The 20500-nt window shown below is 39.5% G+C and overlaps 1 protein-coding gene across 5 annotated transcripts in view; it reads left to right on the forward strand.

Moving 5' to 3' along the window:
* Positions 1–20500, forward strand: part of tnpo1 (transportin 1) — a 185869-nt gene that overhangs the window by 87769 nt on the left and 77600 nt on the right. For all 5 annotated transcript variants that reach the window (XM_041185762.1, XM_041185765.1, XM_041185767.1 and 2 more), the window contains 3 exons: positions 654–760; positions 14842–14975; positions 17706–17787. In XM_041185762.1, the coding sequence (XP_041041696.1) occupies positions 654–760; positions 14842–14975; positions 17706–17787 (323 nt within the window). The remainder of the gene's footprint in view (positions 1–653; positions 761–14841; positions 14976–17705; positions 17788–20500) is intronic.

Genomic DNA, 20500 nt, shown 5'->3' on the forward strand with positions numbered 1-20500 from the left:
ATTATAGATCATCATATACATCATATAAATATGAAAATCTGTGTTTTCAAAGTACTTAGTAATAGTGTTATTATTTTATGTCCTTCTCATTCCATTATTTCATCTGAGCCGCTGCAGCTCATGGACCTTGACTAGGAAACAGATACTATTGGTTTTCGTATTTGTATTTATCATTACTGATCCACATCACTTGTGCACAAACACACGTGCGCGCACACAGTAATCTGGCCCCCACCTCCCACACTCGCATTGTAATCAACCCCTTTACCGCATGCACACTCTAAGCAATTCCTTTCCCCAACACACACACAGGCTAGCCAGCTGGTGGCAGCTGGCCTTGGAGCGCTGTCACCTCAAGCACTGAAGCAGTTGAAGGAAGAGATCTACCATCATCTTCAGGCAATTGGGAAGGGGCATTAAATGTGATTTTTGCCAACATCACTGACATCCCAAGAACAAATGTATTTTAAGTAATACAGGTTTTGGATAATGCAGTTGTGTGTTTGTCATAATAGAAGCATGCAACCAAGATTTAGTTAATTTTATCACATTTTGCACAAAACTTGAATGTAATTGACATCACTTCTCTAGCCTTTTGTATTTCAGATGGTGGAACTTGAGACAGAAATGTTGCTAATCTTGTTTTGTTACAGGAATCTTGATTACAACCATAGCCTCAAAGGGTGAGCTGCAAAACTGGCCAGATCTCTTGCCTAAATTGTGTGCACTTTTAGATTCAGAAGATTACAACACATGTGAAGTAAGTTTGTTCCTCAGATTTTAGTAATTTCAGAACTTAATTTGATCAGGTGCTAAGCCAATTGATGACTGTCTGAAAGGTCCTACTTTGGGGATAGTATACTTCAATATCCTAATTAAAATACAATTACCATTATCTGAAAACCAGCCTAAATAATAATGGTTTGGATTTGTTATTACATTTCGGGCAACTCCAGAGTGACTAGAAGTGGAAAATAAGGTATTGACATTCAATTCTGTGCCCTCGTCTTTAATAATGCCTTAAAGATTTTCCACTAGAAGTGAAGTAAATTTCTGTAAGTGTAACTTAAGTCCCAGTGACTGTACATAAATTATTTTTAAATAATACTGTGAAAACTATCAGAATTTTGACTTTCTCTACCTGTGGTCTATCTGTTGCTGAAAACGTTATTGTGTGAATTGTGCCGCATTGCTACTCAAGTTTCTGACATGTTAAAGTGCGTTTAGAGGGGCACTTCATGATATCTTTAAATTGCTAAGTTTACCCCCAATTGAATTTTTTGGGTTATTTTCATCAAAACCTTACAATATTGTTCAATATTTAAGTGGTGCTTTGAGGATTTCTCTTTATTTTATCAAGACATTCAACAAATACACAATAGTTTTTTTATTCATTTATGGGATGTGGGCGTCGCTGGCTGGGCCAGCATTTATTGCCCATCCTTATTTCCTCTTGAGAAGGCAGTGGTGAGCAGTCTTCTTGAACCGCTGCAGTCCATGTGGTATAGGCACACCCACAGTGCTGTTAGGGTGGAAATTCCAGGATTTTGACTCAGTCGACAGTGAAGGAACGGTGATACATTTCCAAGTCATGATGGTGAGTAGCTTGGAGGGGAACTTCCAGGTGGTGGTGTTCTCATGTGTCTGCTGCCTTTGTCCTTCTAGATGGTAGCGGTTGTGTGTTTGGAAGGTACTGTCTTAAGGAGCCTTCTTTGGTGCATCCTGTAGGTGGTACACACAGCTGCTGCTAGCGTGGAGTGATGGAGGGAATGTTTGTGGATGGAGTGCTAATCAAGTGGGCTGCTTTGTCCTGGGTGGTGTCAAGCCTCTTAAGTGTTGTTGGAACTGCAGTCATCTAGGCAAGTGGAGAGTATCCCATTCTGACTTTAGCAAGAGGCAGTGGTGTAATGCTTTTGTCACTGGACTAGTAATCCAGAGACCCTGGGTGATGCTCTGAGTACCCAGATTCGAATCCCACCATGGCAGATGGTAGAATTTGAATTCATTAAAATCTGAAATTAAACATCTAATGTTGAAGCTCTTGTCGATTGTCGTAAAAACCCATCTGGTTCACTAATGTCCCTTAGTGACCTACATGTGACTCCAGATTCACAGCAATGTGGTTGACTCTTAAATGCCCTCTGAAATGGCCTAGCAAACCACTCACTTGTATCAAACTACTAGAAAGTCAATAGTATACCTATTGCAGTTTTCCCCCATGTTTGTGTTCTTCAGAAGGTGAGGAATGCAGAGGGGCAAGATTAATCTCAATGTTTACAAAAGCTGTGCTTCACTGGGGAGGTTTTGCTCACTATGCTGGAGCCTATCTCTAGCAGAAGCTCTATATTGCTAGTGTCAACAAAGGTGAACTTCTACACCACAGGATAATTTCACGTTGAGGGACATGTAACATGAGTCTTTCACCTGCATAAAGAAGTGTGAAACAATTCACTTATGCACTTGTTGCTGCAGCTGGCTAGTATATTACACCCTATGGACACTCCTTTATCAGTATAAGGAGGCACTTTTTTTAGTGTAGCAGGATTTCCCAAGTTGTAGATTGTCATGGATTACCATGGTACCATGTGTTCCCCTTTCCACAATGCAGTCATCTTTCATAACAGGAAAGGATTTCATTCAACGAATACCCAGTCAGCATAAACACCAAAATAATAAGACTTTCATTTGTATAGTGTTTTTCACCACCACTGGATGTCTCAAAGTGCTTTACATCTATTGAAGTGCTATTTGAAGTGCAGTGACTGTTGTAGTGCAGAAAACTTGGCCAGTTTCATGCACAGCAAACTCCCAAAGGGATGTAAATAGTAACTATCCAAGAAGCTACCATAATTCTTTGAGCCAGGTGAGCACCATTGAGTAATGAAATTCATGGCATCACCATAATCATTATAGATTTGTCAACAGATATTCTAAAAACGTGCATAAAGTACTTCAATAGCTCTTCAGTATAATTAATTCATCCAGGATGACAAGGACGTAGTGTACAACTGCTTTTCAAATTGAGCTCCTGATGCATGTCTGGAGAAATTTGAACAGCAATAAAGGAACCACTGCAGGAAGAGGTTGCATAGAACCTTTCCCTGGGTGTATGATAGCTAAAATGCAACAAGCTTTTCTGACTTATTTGTGGTCATTGCTGCAGTAGCCATGCCCCAATTTTCTTCCTTTCTAGACATACTAAGCTATTCGTACACATCAGTTTGACACTCATACCATATATTCCGTGTCTATGATTTTCTAATATATTTTCCCACGCAACCAGAAAAGCAGAACCCATGAAAATGATTTGAGTAGCAAAATTCTTCCATCTTCCTATTTTCCGTTTGCCCCACTGTGCCTCCGGTGGTACTTGCAGTTGTGCTCCTTTTCAGTCCCATTATTTTTCTTCTCTGTCCCCCGCAGTTGGCAGTAAAATATAAAATGGTTGGATGGTGTTTTGCCACAGGACAGTTTGTCTATTTTTCTCAGGGCAGCTTAGACCCATTAGGAACTTGTGCAACTTTTTTTTTAGTCGTCTGCTGCAAGGCGGGTTGGACACTCAAGGATACTGTGCTGACAGTGTCAGGGAACTTCAGGAAATTTGATAGAGTGGTACAGGTTATTGGGAATAGAATGTTTGGCTGTATTCCAGACCCAACTATTTTAAAGTTGGTAGCAAGCCTGCTGTCTATTTTTGGCACTTAGAGTATGTTGCAGCAGTGGCTGTCATTTGGTCTTTTGGATGAGGAGGAGGGAGCTATGCTACTGATTGTTCTGGATTTGTCACATGCTCCTTTAGAGGACCTACTTCAGTGCTGAACATGTTATCCATAATATTTCTGCAGATACAGTTGGTGGACTCCTTCAATTGAAGCATAATCATCAGTAGCTGTACTTATGTTTACTGTATAAGCACTGTTCCTGTAAATGCAGAACCATTGAGATAAGCATTGTGAGACTCCTCACCAAAGGGCAGAAATATGCAAATCCCTTAAGTGAACAATGACTGTCTCTTCTTTTCCCTTGTGGCACTCACTCTGTGTAAGTCACCATCTGTACAGCCTTCTGCACACTGCTCCTCCAAGCCTCCTATCCCCAGGATCGGGTACCTCTGTCCCCTCCTAATAGTAGGGTAGTAGGGGACAGCTGATGCTCTGGAGGGTGAGTATAAATGTCAGTGTGTGAAAAGGAATTGCATGACCAAGTCAGAGGGCCAAATTCCTCTTGCCATTTTGCCTCTCCCATAGCTAGGTGGGTGCAAAAAGAGTCAAAAATGGGTAGATGTGTAGCACAGTAGCGGTAACACTCTCTGACCATAACTGCTTCATATATTGAGAGAGCTGTTGCAAAATCTGGAGAGACATGAGAAAATTAATTTCAGGGCTAACCTAAACTGGGACTTCCCTTGGTGTTCCATGTCTCCATTTCTTCTCCTGTATATCTTTTACAAGAGCTCATCCTATGGGGTGAGAGCCTGAAGGCTGGAAATTCCACCACTTGTAGTTGCGTTGTCTATGTCTATAAGCTAGTTTCTCAATTTAAGAAGAAAATAAATGGGTATCAGTACCAATGACATGGGTAGAATGAAGGGTGAGGTACGAAGAAAGAGGGATGATGTCATGCAAGAAGATCTTAGGGAGTTTTGAAGGACATTAGCAAGCAGCACCTCCAAAGGTAGTAATCTGTGGATTACTGCTGCTCCCATGTGCTAGTGAGTATAGAAGTAGAATAGAGCAGATGAATGCGGGCTGGAGAGATGGTGCACGAGGGAGGGTTTCAATTTCTGGGATGCTGGTACATGTTCTGGAGAGGGGGAACTTATGCAGGTTGGACCTCAACAGAACTGGGATCAATTTTGGGAAGGATTTAAACTATGTTGGCAGCATAGGCTGTGGCAATAGAAAGGGGAAACATGGTGCACATAGGGAGAGGTACACAAAGGGTTATTATGCAGGTGTAGCAAGTAATTAGTAAAGCTAATAAAATGTTATTGCTTATTGCAAGAGAAATTGAGTGCACATATAGGGAGGCTATGCTTTATTTATACAGGCATTGATGAGACCACATCTGGAGTATGTGTACAGTATCGGTCTCATTATTTAAGGAAGGATGTAAATGCATTGGTAGCAGTTAAGAGAAAATTTACTAGACATGCTTGGAATAGGCGGGTTGTCTTATGAGAGGAAAGGTTTAATAGGCTAGGCTTGTATCCGCTGGAGTTTAGAAGAGTATGAGGTGACTTGGTTGAAACATATAAGATCCTGAGGGGACTGAGAGTGGATGTGGAAAGGATGTTTCCTCTTGTTTCCTACTTCGACTTCAGCAAGGCTTTTAATAAGGTCCCGCATGGAAGACTGATAATGAAAGTAAGAGCCCATGGGATACAAGGCAATTTGGCAAATTGGACCCAGAATTGGCTGAGTGGCAGGAAGCAGAGGGTGATGGTCAAGGGATGTTTTTGTGACTGGGTGCCTGTGTCAAGTGGGGTTCCACAGGGATCGGTGCTGAGTCCCTTGCTGTTTATGGTATATATAAACGATTTAGACTTGAATGTAGGAGGGTTGATTAGTAAGTTGGCGGATGACACGAAAATTGGTGGGGTGGTAAATAGTGAGGATGTTAGCCTTAGATTCCAGGAGGATATAGATGGGCTGGTCAGATAAGCTGATCGATGGCAAATGGAATTTAATCCAGATAAGTGTGAAGTGATGCACTTGGGCAGGACAACAAGGCACGGGAATACACGATGAACGGTAGGACCCTGGGAAGTACCGAGGATCAGAGGGACCTTGGTGTTCATGTCCACCGGTCCCTTAAGCTAGCGGGACAGATAGATAAGGTGGTTAAGAAGGCATATGGGATACTTGCCTTTATTAACTGAGGCATAGAATATAAGAGCACAGAGGTTATGCTGGAACTGTATAAAACACTGGTTAGGCCTCAGCTAGAGCATTGCATGCAATTCTGAAATCCGCATTATAGGAAGGATGTGATTGCACTCAAGACTTATCAGGATGTTGCCTGGTTATGAGGAGAGATTGGATAGACTGGGGTTATTTTCCCTGGAGCAGAGGAGATTGAAGGGGGACATGATTGAGGTGTATAAAATTCTGAGGGGTAATAGGGGAATAGGATAGACAGGAAGGAACTTTTCCCCTTGGTGGAGGGATCAGTAACCAGGGGGCAGGAGGTTTAGAGGCGATGTGAGTGGCTTACCCTAAATACCCTTGTTCAGAAGAATTTTTTCACCCAGAGGTCGGTGGAAATCTGGAACTCACTGCCTGAAAGTGTTGTAGAGGCAGAAACCCTCATAACATTTAAGAAGTATTTGGATATGCACTTGTGATACCATGGCATACAAGGCTACAGGCCTAGTGCTGGAAAATGGGATTAGAATAGTTAGGTGCTTGTTTGACCACTGCAGACTTGATGGGCCAAAGGGCCTTTTTCTGTGCTCTATGACTTTTGTGGGAAAACCTAAAACGAGGGATCAGAGTTTAAAAATAATGGGTTGCCCATTTAAGACAGATGAGGAAAAATACTTACTCTGAGGATTGAGAGACTTTGGAATTCTCTTCCTTAAAAGGTAGTTGAGGCAGAATCTTTGAATATCTTTAAAGCAGAAATACATAGATTCTTGATAAGCAAGAGGGTGAAAGGTTATCGGGGGAGTCGGCAGAAAAGTAAAGTTCAGGTTAAAATGAGATCAGCCATGATATTTAATGGCCAAGTGGCCTACACCTGCTCCTAATTTGTATGAGAACATTATAGTGCTGGAGGGAGTGGATGTCCTAAAGAAGTCACAGAATCTGTTTGGTTAGACATTTTGGGGATTACCATTGATGAGAAACTTAACTGGACCAATTATATAAATGTAGTGACTACAAGAGCAGGTCAAAGGCTGGGAATTCTGCGGCACATGATTCACCCTCTGTCTCCCCAAAGTCTGTCCATCTTTTGCAAGGCACAAACCAGGAGTGTGCTGGAATACCCTCCATTTGTCTGGCTGACTGCAACAGCAGCAACATTTGAGAAGCTCGACATCATCCAGGACAAAGCAGCCACTTGATCGACACCCTATCCACCACTGGCGCACTCTGGCTGCATTGTGTATCATCTACATGATGCACTGCTCATCACACCTCATTCAACAGTATCTTCGAAACCCATGACCTCTACCACCTCGAAGGACAGGGCAGCAGAGATATGGGAGCATCACCACCTGCAAGTTCCCTTCCAAGCCACACACTCTCGTGACTTGGAACTATATTGCCCTTCCTTCATAGTGGCTGAGTCAAAAACCTGGAACTCCCTTCCTAACAGCAGCATGCATGTAACTACTCACTGCATGAACTGCAGTGTTTCAAGCAGGTAACTCACCATCACCTTCCGAGGGGCAATTAGGAATTGGTAACAAATGCAGGCCTTGTAGCACTCGCATCCCATGATTAAGTAATTTAACGTATCATTACTGTGTTTATTCTATAGGCCCGCAACTCATGGGAAAGATAGAGGAGCAAATTAGAGAGGTGTAGAAATGATAATAGTGGTGAATATAGACTTAAATTATTCAAGCACTGAGATAATAGTAGTATAACGGGCAGGGTGAGAGAAGAGTTTCTGAAGTATGTTCAGGAGAATTTTCTTGATCAGTGTGTTTCTAGCCCAACGAGGAAGGAAGCATTCTGTATCTGATTGTGGGAAATAAGGTGGGCCAAGTGGACAAAGTGTAAATAAGGAAGCATTTAGGGAACAGTAATCATAGCTAACCTGAGCTTTATAAAACCATGCAAAAGGGCAAGGGGAAATGCAGAGTGAAAATACTAATTGCTGGGCAGCCAGTTTCAGTGGGATGAGAACGGATCTGGCCCAGCTAAATTAGAATCAAAGATTGGCAGGCCAATGTTACGAAACGAAGAGCTGCCTTTAAATTAAAGATAGTTCAGGTACAGTCAAGGTATGTTCCCATGAGGTAGGACAAATAAAGCTAAAGCTGTCTCTTGAGGAAAGACAGCGAGAGAGATGAAGCTGATTGTTGTCAAATAGAAATACAATTGAGAACCAGGCTGAACATAGAAAGTTCAGAGGGGGAGCCAAAAAGGAAATCAGGCAAAGAGAGAATATGAGAAGAGAATGGCAGCTAGCATAAGTGAAATCCAAAAGTTCTCTACAGGCATATAAATAATAAAAGTTCAGTTGGGGGGGGGGGGGCGGGAAATGAGGCTGATTGAGGACCATAAAGGGGATCTATGCATGGAGGTAGAGGGCATGACTGATGTACTAAATGGGTACTGCCAAAGTCAAAGGAGGTAATTGAGACACTGGCCAGGCTAAAAATTGAGAGAGAGCAGGCATTAACAAGGCTGGTCGTGCTTAAACTTGCTAAGTCACCAGGACTGGATGGGACACATCCAAAGATACAGAGGGAAGTAGAGGTAGAAACTACAGAGTGATTGGTCATAATCTTCCAATCCTGTTTAGATGCAGAGTGATACCATAGTACTGGAAAATTGCAGTTGTTACACCCTTGTTCAAAAAAGATTGTAAGGATAAATCCAGCAACTATAGACCAGTCGATGGGAAAGATTTTAAAAACATTAATTCGCTACAACATTAACAGTCACTTGGATAAATGTGGATTACTTAAGGAAAGCCTGCACGGATTCTGTAAAGGTAAATCGTGTTTAACAAACTTGATTTGAGTTTTTTGATGAGGTAGCAGAGGGTTGATGATGGGTAATGTGGTTGATGTGTATATGGACTTCTAAAAGATGTGTGGTAAAATACAACATATTATGGATAAGAAGGAACAATCGAGTAATTAATTTGGGGAGGGCTAACTTTATAGGAGTGAGAATGGATCTGGCCTAGATAAATTGAAATCAAAGGATGGCAGGTAAAACTGTAACTGAATAATGCCTGTCTTTAAAGAGGAGATAGTTCATGTACAGTCAAGGTACATTCCCACAAGGGCGAAAGTTAGGGCAAATAAATCCAGAGCTCCCTGGATGAAGAAAGAATAGGGAGTAAAATGAAGAAAAAGGCTGCACATGGCAGATGTCAGGTGGATAATATAATTGAGAATTAGGCTCAATACAGAAGGTTCAGAAAGGAATTGAAAAAATAAATGAGAAGCAAAGAGAATAGTAGGAGCGACTGGCAGTTAAAAAGGAATTATTTAGGTATATAAATAGTAAAAGGAGGAGTGGGGCCAATTATAATATGCATGAGCAGGATTTATGCCCATGGGGGTCATGGCTACTAAATTGAGTACTTTGCATCTGTCTTTACCAATGCAGATGATGTCATGGTGAAAAAGTAGGTAATTGAAACACTGGATAGATTTAGGGAGGAGTATTAGATAGACTGGCTGTGCTTACATTTGATAAAGTCACCAAGACTGGATGAGTTGCATCCAGGATATTGAGGGAAGTGACTGTAGAAATTGAGGCGGCACTGGCTACAATTTTCCAATCCTTCTTCAATACCTGGGGGTGCCAGAGGACCAGAGAATTGCAACTGTTACACCCTGGTTCAAAAAAGGGTATGAGGCTAAGTCCAGGAATACAGGCCACTGAGTTTAATATTGGTGGTGGGGGGAGTTTTTGTAAATGATAACTCAAGACAAAATCAGTAGCCACTTGGGCAAATACGGGTTTTTTGGTGAGTTTTTTGATGAGTTAACAGGGAGAATAAATGACATAAATGCAGTTGATGATGTACACATGGACCTCCAAAAGGCATTTGATATTGTGCAACACAACAGACTTGTGAGTAAAGCTAGAGCTTGTGGAATAAAAGGGAGAGAAGCAAATATGGGTATGAAATTAGCTGGGTGACCAGTAAGAGAGAATATTGATCAATGGTTGTTATTGGACTGGAGGAAGGTTTATTGTGATGTTCCCAGGGAGTCAGTTTTAACGACCCTTGCTCCTGATATATGTTAATGATTTGGATTTTGCTGTACAGGGCATAATTTCAAAATTTGCGGATGACACACAAGTTGAAGGTATTGTGAACTGTGAGGAGGATAGTGTTGAATTTTAAAAGGACATACGTTGGTGGGATGAGCAGACAAGTAGCAGATGTAATTTTAATGCAGAGAAGTGTGAAGTGATTCATTTTAGTAGGGCGAATGGGGAAAGGCAATATAAAATAAGTACAACTCTTTAGAGAGTACAGGAACAGAGGGACATGGGGTATATGTGCACAAATCATTGAAGATGGCAGGGTAGGTTGATAGAGCAGTTAATAAAGCATAAGGGATTCTGGGCTTTATAAATAAGGATAGAGAGTATAAAAGCAAGGAGGTTATGTTAAACTGCCTCAACTGGAGATTTGTGTCCATTTCTGGGTATCACATTTTTGGAAAGATATGAAGGCATTAAATGTCAGCTTAATCACAAGATTCTGAGTTTGAGCATAAAAATCAAAACTGATGCTAGTGCAGTACTGATGGAGTGCTGTGTTGTCGGAGGTGCTGTGTCTCAGATGAGACATTAAATCAAGGCCCCATTTTTCTGATCAGGTGGATGTAAAAGATCCCCTGACACTTTAAGAGCAGAAGAGTTATTGCTGGTGTTCTAGCCAATATTTATCCCCGAATCAACATCACAAAAAAAATTAACTGCTTATTGTCACCTTGCTGTTTGTAGGAGTTTGCTGTGCAAATTAACTCTCGTTTCCTATGTCACAACAGTGACTACACTTCAAAAAGGAGTAAAGAGCTGTGAAGCACTCGATATTGTGAAAAGAGCTGTATAATTTCAAATCTGTTTCTTTTATTAGAGAGGGTACAGAAAAGATTCACGAGAATGGTTCCAGGCATGAGGAATTTCAGTTACATGGTTTGGAGAAGCTGGCGCTATTCTTCTTAGGGAAGGGAATAAGAGAAGAGAGGAGATTTGATATAGGTATTCAAAATTATGGGGTCTGAACAGAGTATTTAGGGAGAAACCCCATTAGTGGAACAACAGAGAACCAAAGGATAGTGATTTAAGAAAGGACCACTGACGACAAGAGGAAAAACTTTGTGGTTAGGCTCTGAAATGCATTGCCTGAGAGTGTGGTGGAGGCAGATTCAATCACAGCTTTCAAAAGGAACTTGGATAAGCACCTAAGGAGGGAAAATTTGCAGGGCCATGGGGAAATGGCACTTGCTTCATTGCTGTTGCAGAGAGCTGGCATGGACATTGTGCCAACTGGCCTCCGTCTAACCCTGGAATGGTAACTACTTGAAATTGGGAGTAAAAGAGTAACACATGTTAAGGACAATGTTTAGTCATTTTCTAAACAAATACAGTCCCCAACAATTAGACCACCATCCATACTCTTCATGGTCAACCAGCTGTATTGGGCAAATAATGCAAACCATTGCACAGAAGTCCATTACAGAGGTGTCAGCTATTTTGGGTAGTAGTGGATCAGACTGTTGTATTACACGCATACATATTTCATATAACTCAATAATTGTTACATTTAGAGATTCCGCTACAGTAGAATAATGTTGCCTTCAAAGTTATTTCTCTAATTGTGAGCAGCAGAGGTCCCAGGAGCATTGGGTTTCTCTTGGCCACAGCTGTCGATTAGAATTAGCATTATATAAATATTTTGTTATTTTAGCAAGAACCATTTGGGCTTAGAGAGATAGCTGTTTCCCAGTCTCCATTTATGTCTAATTTAATGTTTGAGTTTAATATTTTTCAACTTTATTGGGTTCGGGGCATTATTACGATATCAATAAGCTCATTCAAGATTTGAAACATTATGAATGTAAAAACAAGCATTTTTTTTAAAAGTTCACAGCAGACACAAAATCTTATTCAATTAACAGGATAGTTTAACTGTTAAAAGCAATTTGTAAGACTGAGGAAACCACAAGTGTCTTGAAAATTGAACCAATGGAATGATCTAAAAATAATAATTCTGTTAAATTGTTGATTTCTTGCTCAAATACCCATGGACAAGAATTTATAGGTGCAGTTTTACGGTCCGCGTATAGTAGGCCCAAGTGCGTTAACACCAAAGCAACCATTAATTGTGGCGGGAGCTTAACCAAAGTTGAGTGAAACATTCATAATTGACTGTTGTGTAACGATAAAGAAACTAGAACCATAAAATGGTTACAGTGCAGGAGAAGGCCATACAGCTCATCGTGTCTATGCTGCCCCTCTGAAGGAGCAATTCACTTAGTGCCACCCTGCGTTTTCCCTGCTAATTTTCCATTTTAGATAATGATCCAATTCCCTTTTGAAGGCCTCAGTGGCCTCCACCACGCTCTCAGGCGTGATTTCAGATCCTAACCACTCCCTGCATGAAAAGTTATTTTTCCTGATGTCCCCATTGTTTCTTTTGCCAATTACCTTAAATCTGGCCCCTCTGGCTCTCAATTGTCCATCAATGGGAACAGTTTCTCCCTACTTACTCTGTCCAGGCCCTTCATGATTTTTAATATCAGATCTCTCAACCTTCTCTTCTCCAAGAACAACAGCCCCAACTTCTCCAATCTTTCTCCGAAACTGAAATTCTTCATCCCTAGAACCATTCTCGTGAATGTTTTCTACACGCACTAATGCCTTCGCACCCTTCCTAAAATGTGATGCCCAGAACTGGACCTAATACTCCAGTTGAAACTGAACCAGTGTTTCATACAGGTTTATTATAACTTGCTAGCTTTTGTACCCTATGCTCCTATTGATAAAGCCCTAAATGGTGTATGCTTTATTAACCATGCTCCCAATCTTTCCTGCCACCTTCAATGTACATACATACCTAGTCACATCTGCTTCTGCATCCCCTTAGAATTGTACCCTTTATTTTATATAATTTCTCTGCATTCTCCTACCAAAATGAATCGCTTCACACTTCCCTGCATTAAATTTCATCTGCCACTTGTCTGCCCACCCTATGTCCTTTTGAAGTTCAGCACCATCTTCACAATTCATAATACTTCCAACTTTCATGTCATTTGCAAATTTTGAAATTGTACCCTGTACACCAAGGCCTAGGTCATTAATATATATCAGGAAGGTATATCTAATACTAAACTATACTTGGTCAGTTCAATCATTTTTCATTTTAAAAATAAACTGTTCAGTTGTGGAACTCTGTTTCTTACCCTGAAATATTCTGTAACCACTGGAGTGTAGAAAAACAATCAATTATTTATCCTAAAAGAATTTTTATATGGAATGCTTAAAAAGGCACCAAAATTAAAATTTATATGTTGCCCCTTTGTGAAATTTCTTTTTAACTCTGTCATCATTTGCATATGAATTTGGGAGCAGTGGAATTTCATATCATGTTATTTGATAGTGGAAGCAGAGTTGAGTTTACAACCATCTATTCTGTCGCCTGCTTTCTCCACACCCCCTTTCCTGCTCTCTGCGCCTTCCCATCCCCGCCACAAAAAGCAACGTCTACAAATCTGCATAGTCAGTTCTGTTGCAAATGTGTAGCATTGGGTTGCTTTCAGTAGCCATGTTTCAAACTAAGTCTGCGTATTGTTGATTCAAAGCTTCTGTGCTGAGTAGGCCTTCTTTGCAATTGAGGCCTTTATTGAAAGTTGAAGTAAATGGGTTTTGAATCAGCTTAATAAACGTTTCCAAGCTTTCGATCTCCCTAACACTGCAAAAGTGATTACGTACTAAAAAACAGATATTACCAGTTGGCTACTTTAATTCCAAAAACTCTTCTGAATTAAGGTTCTATTCATTAATTCTATTTGACAAAATCCTCAAGAAATTTGCTAGCAAGAGAAGTTTTGAATGTTAAAAATATCTTCAGTCAGTATCAGTTCAAATCAAAAATAAGAACAAAATGGGATCAGGAGTTGGTTCTTAGGCCGGAGCATTTTATCTCTGCCGTTTTCCAAGAGTAATCTATTTGATGTATTCAGATGATAGCAAGAATGTGAGCAAAATACTAAATTAATTATGCTATCCCAGAATTTGTTATTACTGTGTAGTCACGTTCAATTTCTGGTTTGTTTCTATATGCACATGTAACATTTCTCAAGGTGTTAATAGTTTGCTGTTGATCATAATGAAGGTCTGTTTGTCGCAGTGAAAATTATATCAGCTAGAGATATAGTATCATATGGTATCTAGAATGTTGTGTAAAACAAATCTGTTTGATGGAGACTTTTATCTTTAAATACCGTGTTTTTTGACTTCCTTGAACCAGCTCTTTTAAGCAGTAAAATGATTGAAAACAGGAAGTTCACATTGGCATTGTTGCAGCAGAACTGCATCCTCACCATTTATGGAAATAACTGCATGTTTGTTCAGATTTGTACCAGCTGTATCTTCTTCAATCATGTGCTGTATGAGTGTCCCCTTAGCAACCACAATTTCACTAGTGAACATAAATCTAAACAATTAGAATGGTCCCTTGGTACCCAGCTTTCATCATAACACAACTAATGATTTTCTTTCCACCTTTGAAAATATGTGTTTTCTTGCCATTATGTTGCGAGGAGAGCATTTCTTTAGGTCTGCCTCCTTGAACTTCTAAATAACGTATTAATATTTCTGAAAAGTTTAAAATGACTGGGGGATGAAGATTGGAGATATGATTTTTAATAACATTCAGATATTACAGTGCAGATGTGCCCTTATTTTTGTGTTCAGCTGCCTTCTAAACTTTTATCTCATGGGTTATCAGTTCATACTGTATTCTAGTCTTACACAACAAGCTAAGCTGTTTCCATGCTGCATTTTTTAGACTAGTTCTCATTAGAATCATAAGTTATCACAGTGTCAAAAGTGCTGTTAAAGTTTACTTCCTAATCATATAGCATAACTAACATTTGCTATTTTTTGTATTTTCTCCCCTCTTTAGGGAGCCTTTGGTGCTCTTCAGAAGATATGTGAAGACTCTGCTGAGATTTTAGACAGTGACATTCTGGATAGACCTCTCAATGTCATGATTCCTAAATTTCTGCAATTTTTTAAACACAGCAGTTCCAAGATTAGGTAAGTATAATTCATGCTCATATGATTTTGATATTCAAGCTGTCCATAATTTTTTAACTCTTTGCAAATAATCTGACTTTCGTGTTGTTTATAAATTTTAAAATATTCTGGTATCCAATTAACAATGCTACTCTTGATGTTTTGTTACAGCCTTACACCACTTATCAATTTTCTCTTAAACTTTTGTAAACATAAAGTCTTTTTGGTTATATTTCCCTGCTAATCTTACAAGATTAACCCAGTCTAGTTTTAGCCCATCTCCCATTTTAGAACATGTAGGGATACACCAGACAAAGAACAGAAATATGAGTAGAAGTAGTAATGGGACAGTTGGCCAGGAAACTGAAACAGGTATTTTGAGAAGAACATGCCCCAAGTAGTCAAGCTTTCTCGCACCTTCTCCTACACAACTTGGAGATCCAAGGACTTGTCATTTCAATATGCAACATGTTTAATTTTCAGGCACTTTTTTTTTTAAAAAAGTGATCTATATGCTGTATGTGTGCTTACTATTAAACAACACAAAAAAATTTGCTTTAACTTGTCAAGACTTGGGAGTATGTAGCCCTTTACACTAGCTATTTTACATCCAAAAAGTTTGACAATTGTTCTCAAAAATGTAACAGTGATTAAATGCTTTTCTGGAATCTCATCTCATCTTGTTAGAGATTTATTCTTCAGCTGTCCCTTGTGTGTGAAACGGAACTTGTCACTTAAGACCATAAGACAACCATAAGATTGGACTGTTTGTTTTTTATAAATGGACTTCCCATTTGTCAATGAGTTTTGAAGCTTTAGACTTTCTAAAAATGTATTGTGGGGTCATGTATTAAATATATAATTTTACATGCATGCAGGGATAGAATATTGAAAGTGGTTGGAGTGGGAGAGGGGAAATCATACTCAAAATTACCACCTTGAATGGTAGAAATGGGATAGAACTTTACGATTCTTCCCTCAATTAAGCAGTTCAAGCTTCTTGGTCAACTGCTGTTTGTGTCATCCATTTGATTTGTCTTTGTTCCTGTTCTGGTTTGTCCTTTACAAATCCAGCTTTGCCTCATCTCTCATCCTGGAGCAAGCTGAATCTTTTGAGATTGAAATTATGAATCTTATAATTTTTTCAATATTCCCACTTTCTGTATCCACATCTATTCATGCATGACATGCATGTAAAAGTTGTGTAGGTAATACATTGTCTATTAATTATAAAACTCAGTTATAAAAAAGTTGGTTTATTTATCAATTCCATAAATTCTCAGATTGTGCAGGTTCAGTTCTATAAGAATTTTACTGTCTTTGTCTTTTTAATGCAGAATGACAGTTTATTTACCTATATTACTTCATATCTCAAGGAAGAAAACAAAAGTGAACACCAGGGGAGATCCAGAATGCATTTTTCTTGCAGTCTTGAGGATTGCCTTGTTTTCTGCCCATTCTAGCCTCGGGGTTAGATGTGAAGCTTTCATGTCCTGAAGTGAATAATGCCTTTTGACCAGCTAGGCTTTTTAATTTGTGATCGTTGTTGAATAAATTTAACTTAACTCCTTATAGCAGAATGACTAATTTGCTCACAGTCAGAGTTCAGATTGCAGCATGATGTGACAATAGGTGGCTAGACACAGCAGTCATGCTGTTCAAGGAAAGAGAGTGAGGAAAAAATAGGTAACTAGGCCAGTTAGCCTGATATCAGTAGTAAGGGCAATGTTCAAATCTATTATTAAGCATGCTTAGAAAACCACTATGATTAGACAGAGTCAACACAGTTTTATGAAAGGTAAAGTTCTGGCACATCTTAGCTTTTTTTTGAGGGTGTAACGAGCTTTTATTGCAAGGAGGTTGTAGTATAAGAATATCAAAGTCTTGCTGTAATTATATAGGATTTTAGAGAAACTACACATGGAATACTGTGTACTGTTTTGGTCTCCTTGCCTTGGCGGAAGTGCAACAAACATTTAACTAGATAAAGTCCTTGGCTGAGAGTTTTCCTATAAGGAAAGATTAAATGGAATGGACCTATATTCTTTGGAGAATGAGGGATGATCTCATTAAAATGTAGAAAATTATTAGAGGACTTGACAGATAGAGGCTATTTCCCCTGGCTTGGAGATTCTACGGTTCGGGGCCATCGTCTCACAACAAGGGAACTGAGATGAGAAGTTTCTCCCTTTTAGTAGGTTATGATTCTTTAGAATTCTCTATCCTAGAGGGCTATGAATGTTCAGTTGAGGAGCATATTCAAGATAGAGATTGATAGATTTGGGGGGGTCGAGGGAGAACTAAAATCGAAGGACATCTGATTGAGTGGGAAAATGGAGTTGATGTATGAGCCATGATCTTACTGAATATTGGAAGAATGGGTTCAGGGGTTCTTAGGGAGTCAGTGGGTAACTCATTAATTTGTTCAAAAAATAGGTTTAATTAAACAAAATAAATTTGGTAACCTGAAGCATCTTGTTTTCTGTTCTTTCTTAGTTTGACTTTTTGGTTTATAATTCTCTTGATCTCTGGAGGGGGAGTTACAGTTGAAGATGGCTGAATTTTTAAGTACTTCCAAACTAACAGTAATCTATAATTCAATTTGGAAACAAAGCATTTTTAAAAACATAATTGGGTTGCGAACAATTTTAGAAATTATTAACAGGTTACAATGGGAAGCTTGTAAATTTGACAGATATAACTGAATTTGAAGTCACATTTTCTGATAAAAAAATGCTGTAATGCTTTTAGGTCTCATGCTGTTGCTTGTGTGAATCAATTCATCATCAGTAGAACTCAAGCTTTGATGTTGCATATCGACTCTTTCATTGAGGTATGTTTACTTTTACATTTTGAAAAGGATTGTTGAATGAATATTTTTAAATCATCATAATTATTAAATTCTCAGTCATTTGTGAACCGTAGTGATATCATCAGGATTACTGACATGGAAGCTTTTCTGATCAACCATACAAAGTGCTGACCAAGCAAGAGTTCGTTCAGTCATTAACCCATTTTTTTTTATAATTGGAGTTGAATGTGATCTTTTCTCCCTAAAACAATTCTTTTATACTTGATGTTAAAGTTGTAAAATATTTACTGTTAATACTTTGTCATTTGAGTAGTGTATTTACAATTATAATCCAGGATATGGGTTGCTTTTAATGGAAATTCTGTAATCTCATGTACTATAAATAAAGTAAAATCTATTTAGTTACGGTAGTCTAAGACTAAGCTAAATTGCAGAATCCAGCCCCATAATCTCATGTAACAAAAACGGATTGAGTTTATTCAGTCACTGTAAACTGTTAAGCCATATCTATTGTAAATACCATAATTCTCAACATATAAGGTTACTTGGAGTATAAGACTGTCCCATTTTTCCGGCTCCAAAAATCATGTTTTTCCATATACTTGGTGTATAAATCGACCGTCTTTGAGCTACAACATGCAATACCTGCATTAGTAGTCAGTTTCAATTTTTCACCCCACAAATGCATGTTTCACTTAGCAGTACCTTATAATTGGGTGCAAGATATTAACCTGGCGATACAAACTATTTTGCAAAGATGTGCGGAAGTTTAAGTCACGCCCCCTCAGATGCTGATGACATTTCAAAATGGCAACCACCCACGCCCATCTGGCGGTTCACTTTTTTACGCTTGGCGTCTAAGTTGACCCCTGTTTTTGAAGTGATTTTTTTTTGCAGTTTCGAAGATCAGTTTACAGGCCATCATCTATGTTAGGCATCCTTTTGAGAAATCTTATTGACCGCCAGTAATCCATTTATTTCTGTGCTCATGCCATCTTGTGCTATAAGCGTGCCCTTGGTCAACTAGATTTGTTCTGGGTTTGATTCTCTCTCATTATATGGCTGATTCAGATATAGAGTAACAACGATACTTTTAAATCCAGGTCATTAAGCCAGAGTCCGGAGTGGCAGAGTGTATTATTAATGTCTGTTTTGTATTTGTGAATTGGGCATTGAGTTGTTATATGTTCTGTGGCCACTTCTGGATGACCACGGTTGCACACTGGATAATTTCAAATTTTCTGTTTGTGCATCAAGTTTCTGTACCTGTCATTGTCTGTGTGGATGCGGTTTAGGATTGCTCATGAGCTTCACGTAACATCAAAGCCAGGGATGTTCTGTTTTGCATCTTTCCTGAGGTGTTTTGAGTTCTTGTAAACTCCATTTACCTTTCAAAGCTTCATCAGGGTTGAAGGTGCAATAAGGTTGAGGAACATTATTGAAGTCCTGATAGATGGGTGACATTTCATTATTCTCAATCCATTGAACATCCAGGAGGGTGTGGTGTCCTGGCGAGTGATTTGAGACAACGCGGGGTGCCAAGTGTTGAGGTTGACTTAAGGGTCCCAGTGATGCATTACAGTTTTCAGTTGGGCATCAACAAGTCCAGGTGGCTACTTCAGGTTTAAGCTTAAGCTCAAAGGCAATGGATCTATCACCCTTATCAGTGCTTATGCATCTATGTTGGACTGAGGGCGAAGTGAGTATTCAGCCAGCCAGATGCAACTCTGGCACAATTATGCCATCACAGTCAAAGATCATGCTTCTCGGTGATTTCAATGCTAGGAGACAACACACCTTTTGGCTGAACACTGTTAGGAAGTATACACTAGGAAAATCCAATCCCAACAGTGTACGCCTCTTTATTCTGTGTGCTGAACACAATCTTATGGTCACTAACACCCTTTTCTGCCAAAAAAAAGTTTCAAGACATTTTGGTAACATTCAAGTTAAAGCATACTTAATAGGGTATGTGATGGTCAGGACCTTGGATTGGGAAAAAAGTGCACATTACATGTGCTATAGTTATGGTTGGACACTTTTATTCACTCATTATTGGTGCTTTAGGTGGGCCCCCAAAAGGAACTGACAGGAACGGAGAAAATTCAAGGTTTCTGGCCTGTCAAATGGCACCAAACTCAAGGAATTTAATGAGAAAATGCATCAGAAACCACAGGAATGGATAGGCATAGTTATAGCGTAAAGCAACATTCAAGGGGGCTGGCAATAATTGAAGTCCACCATCACTCATACATGCCAAGAAATCCTCAAGACGCACCACTAAAAGACACCAAGACTGGATTGATGTAAACAATAAAGAAATATGCAAATTCATCTATTGTAAATGGATGGCATTCCAAACCTGCTATCAGAATCCAAGCTGCACAGAAATGAAGCTCATCCGTCAGACGAGGGGAGGAGAGGCGGTGGTGTAATCTTGTGTCACTGGATTGGTATTCCAGAGACCCAGGGTAATGCTGTGGGGGACCTCGGTTTGAGTGCCACCATGGCAGATGGTGGGATTTGAATTTAATAAAAAAAATTCTGGAATTAAAAGTCTAATGATGACCATGAACCCATTGCCAATTGTCGTAAAAAGCCATCTAGTTCACTAATGTCCTTTAGGGAAGGAAACCTGCCTTCCTTAGCTGGTCTGGCCTACATGTGACTCCGGACCCACAGCAGTGTGATTGACTCTTAAATGCCCTCTGGAATGGCCTAGCAAGGGCAATTA

Source organism: Carcharodon carcharias, chromosome 4 (genome assembly GCF_017639515.1).
Source record: "Carcharodon carcharias isolate sCarCar2 chromosome 4, sCarCar2.pri, whole genome shotgun sequence".
Classification (NCBI taxonomy): Eukaryota; Metazoa; Chordata; class Chondrichthyes; order Lamniformes; family Lamnidae; genus Carcharodon; species Carcharodon carcharias.